The 3,821-nt window shown below is 42.9% G+C and overlaps 1 protein-coding gene across 1 annotated transcript; it reads right to left on the bottom strand.

The window, feature by feature from the left end:
• Positions 1-2,029: 2,029 nt before the first annotated feature.
• Positions 2,030-3,597, bottom strand: LOC141167493 (olfactory receptor 1496-like). The gene is made up of 2 exons (XM_073654892.1): positions 3,553-3,597; positions 2,030-2,980 (listed from the first exon to the last, which is right to left on the bottom strand). The coding sequence occupies exons 1-2, from the start codon at positions 3,595-3,597 to the stop codon at positions 2,030-2,032; spliced, it is 996 nt and encodes a 331-aa protein (XP_073510993.1).
• Positions 3,598-3,821: the final 224 nt, after the last annotated feature.

The raw sequence follows: 3,821 nt of genomic DNA, 5'->3' as shown, positions 1-3,821 counted from the left end.
GCTCCTGCACCTCCTCCTCCAACTCCGAAATGACCACATCAGTCACAAGCTGACAGCACTGCAGCACTGCCTTGGCCAAGCGGCAACAGGCTGTGCTGAAGATAACATGCTTAATGCTCAATTGACAAACCGCCCAGCGCTGCAGAGTTGTTGAAAGCTGTAACACAGCAGCCTGATCTGTGTCTCTCACCGCTAAACATACAGCCAGGCATGGTCGTGTGTGACAATGGGGGGATCCTGGTGACAGAGAAATGACAGCTGGGGAAGATATGGTTTCCCTCTTTGCCAGTCCTTTCACCGAGCTAAAGAACATGGCTGTGGTGAAATACAACTCCCACTGAGAAGCTGTTTCAGATTGAAAAACATTGTGCCCATCAGAGGATTTGATTCTGAGGGCTAACCTTTCTCCCCCACTCAAGAGCCCCATAGCAGCTGCAAAGTTAGCAATATCATGAACTTCCTGAGGTAGAAGCCAAGGCACACCAGAGGATTCTCTGGTGGGACCGTCCAATCCCTGCCGAGGAGCAGTCCTGGCTTTGAAAAGTATGTGGAAAGGTTCCCAGACACTCTATGGCTGCTTTTGCTAATGTGGATCGGCCATGCTGATGCATGTTATTTCTCAAACCGCATTACAGATCAGGCCATTGTCCAACTCTGTTTTCAAGAAATTAAATGCGTAAAGAAAGATGTGTGTGTGTCATAGCACCACCGACAAGGGCGAGTTGATGTTGGATGGGCTGCCATTGCTTCTGCAACAAGCTGCATTACATGACTTCCTGTGAGAAAGGACATGCAGTGTAGAAAGGGTTTCCCTCTATGCCAGTCCTTTCACCGAGCTAAATACAACTGTCAGCAAAAAAAGTTGTGGACTGGCTCCGTACCGTCCCTGGCCACATTCACCTTTCCACGTGTTTGTGGTTAGGAGGTCCTTCCCAGTAAGTGCACTGGGGAGGGCACAGGTAATGTTGTGCGACCCGTGCTTGTGGAAGACGGAGGCGATACCGGGAAATATAGTGGCGGCTGGGCACCGAGTATGGACACCCGGCCGCCGCTGGCATGAGGTTGTGAAAAGCTTCCGCCTCCACGAGCTTATTAGGCCACATTTCAAGCAGCTGTCAAAAATTTGGCAGTATAATATTTCAGCCTGTGAGTGGGTGGGTGGCTGGCTGCCTTCACACTTGCGCTTGCATTCCAAGGAATGGGGTAGGGACAACTGAACGCTGGAGTGTGACAAGGACGTGGACGGTGATTGTTGCAAGTCTGCAATGACAGTTGCATGGCAGGAGGCATCTTTGCATGCGCCAAGGATCACTTATGATGGGCACACTTTTAGGCAGTGACCTGGAAGTCAGAGATGCTTCCAGAGGTCTTCCCCATGCTGTTCCCATGTCTATGCATGTGTCTGATTATGTGTCACAAACCACACGGCCAGATAAGGTTGTAAAATGTTAAAATGACATTTCCTGGTGAATGCATTTGTCTTGGTTGAAAAAATTTCAAAAGTGCAAAAACGCATCAAAAACTCAATGTGTGAACATAGCCCAAGGTGTGGAGGAGTATTTTTGGTTTTGATTATTTATTTTACCATCTATACAAGTCATTACCCTGGAAAGGATGTTCCTTAACATATTTCCTAGGAAAATCCATTTTGGTTTTGTTTTTGTATTTTTTATTGTGAGTCCGTAAAAGTGGCGCAATACTCTGACAAAGTTGTTAACAGCAGTGAACTGTGAGTCAGAAATGCTTCCATGGGTCTTCCCCATGCTGTTCCCATGTCATTTGAGCACTGTTCCCATCGATTTGGGCAATTTTTAGGCCTTCTGCCGACCGCCGGGGGTGCCGCCTGAAAAATGCTTGAGTTTCCCATAGACTTACATTGGGCTCATTGCTCGGGTCAAGCACCCGAGTATTCCAATGTGCTCGACCCGAGCAACGAGTACCCGAGCATTTTAGTGCTCACTCATCACTAACAACTAGTAAAAAATTGAAAAAAATATCCATTTGGTCTGGCAGTCCAGGACAATTCATTTTATCCAGATGTTGGTATATGATTATAACTAAGTACAAGTTTAATTATTTCCTGTACAGATTTTTTGATGTCCTTATTTCTCAGACTGTATATTGTGGGATTGATCAATGGGGTGAATAAAGTATATAGCAGTGATAAGATTTTACTAATGTTAAGTGTCTGTTCTCTTTTTGGGAGAAGATAAACACTCAGTAGAGTACTGAAGAATATGGAGACTACAATGAGGTGGGCGCTACAGGTGGAGAAGGCCTTTTGTCTACTGACATTTGATTGAAACCTCAAGATGGTGACAATAATATTAATATAAGAAATAATAATCACTGTGAGAGGGATGAAGAGGATTGGGAAACACATTATAAATACCTCCAACTCAATAGCATATGTACCAGAGCAAGAATTTTCTAATAAAGGAACAATATCACAAAAGAAATGGTCAATGATATTTGGTCCACAAAATGTCAGCATCGATATTGTTATACAGTACATCAGTGTAATAGAAAAAGCCAACACCCAACAGATGGCGGCCAATATCACACAGCGGTCACTTGTCATAACAGAGGTGTAATGGAGGGGTTTACAGATGGCCGCATATCGGTCATAAGACATCACTGTGAGGAGGAAACATTCAAATATTTCACATACACAAAAAAAATAAAACTGAGTAATACAAGCAGTAAACGTGGTGGTTCCTCCATTGTTTAGTAGGATATGGAGTGTGTCAGGGACAATATCTGAGGCCAACAAGATGTCACTGATGGACAGCTGTGAGATGAAGAAGTACATTGGAGTGTGGAGGTTCTTGCTGGTGGACACAAGAAGGATGATCAGGAGATTCCCACATAATGTCCCACAATATACAACCAGAAGAAGACAGAACAGGAAAATGGTGGAATGTTGTCCATTTTGAAATCCTAATAGGAAAAATTCTGAATTCACAGTCAGATTGTTCAACTAAATAAAAAGTAGGAAATAAAAAAATGAAATCATTCGCTCATTGGAACAAGCACAAAATCCTCAAACCCTTGACCTTTAAAAAAAAAAGCAATTCTATCATCATTGGATGTTGGTACCTCTACACTGGCTAATTTCCTCAAAGACCTCAAGCGACATCCTGAACGTCTCCATTAGCCTGAACATCTCACTTGACACCTTAGGTCGTAAACATGTTTCTCATTCCTCAACAGCCTAGAAAAAAGCTCTCACTCCAAACTCCTAATGAACTTGCCTCAAACTTCACAAGTCCCCCAGCACCACCGCTGTTAGATCCCACTTGAGCTTAGTTCATGTGAATTCTGAGAGAGGAGTGAAAGTAGTCAAAGCGTTCAGAAATTGTAAGTTCTTCTGCAATATTCACAAGAAATTGACAACACTCGATCTTGTTTGTATCCTTTATTTTGCTGACTTCCTTCATGAAATTAGTTTGTTGCTTATTTGGTAACTTTATGGCTTTAGGTTTACTCTATTCTATTCCTTTTAGCACAGATACCTTAGGTTCCAGACTAGAATTATATATTTTATTCTACCCTGCTCTGTTTTTCAAATCTGGGATAACATGAAGCCACATCCATCTTTAGAATAGTTTTCCTCATTTGGTCCTGTCCCACTGGGTGGCTGGAGCAGAGACAACTAAACAGCTCTGAGCTACTCGACTGATATTAATGTTATTTTTTAGTTGGCATCACATGTAGAGGCCCAAAAAGACAAAGTTGTGTTAAGACAGTGAACTTATTACAGCAGATTGAAAATGCCCCATGCACCAGTGTTATATTGTATAACTTTAATTTTTTAACCC

Source organism: Phyllobates terribilis, unplaced genomic scaffold (assembly GCF_046119375.1).
Source record: "Phyllobates terribilis strain yellow unplaced genomic scaffold, ASM4611937v1 Scaffold_11__3_contigs__length_659146591, whole genome shotgun sequence".
Lineage (NCBI taxonomy): Eukaryota > Metazoa > Chordata > Amphibia > Anura > Dendrobatidae > Phyllobates > Phyllobates terribilis.
Note: the sequence above shows the minus strand (reverse complement) of the source record. Positions and strands in the feature narration are given on the sequence as shown.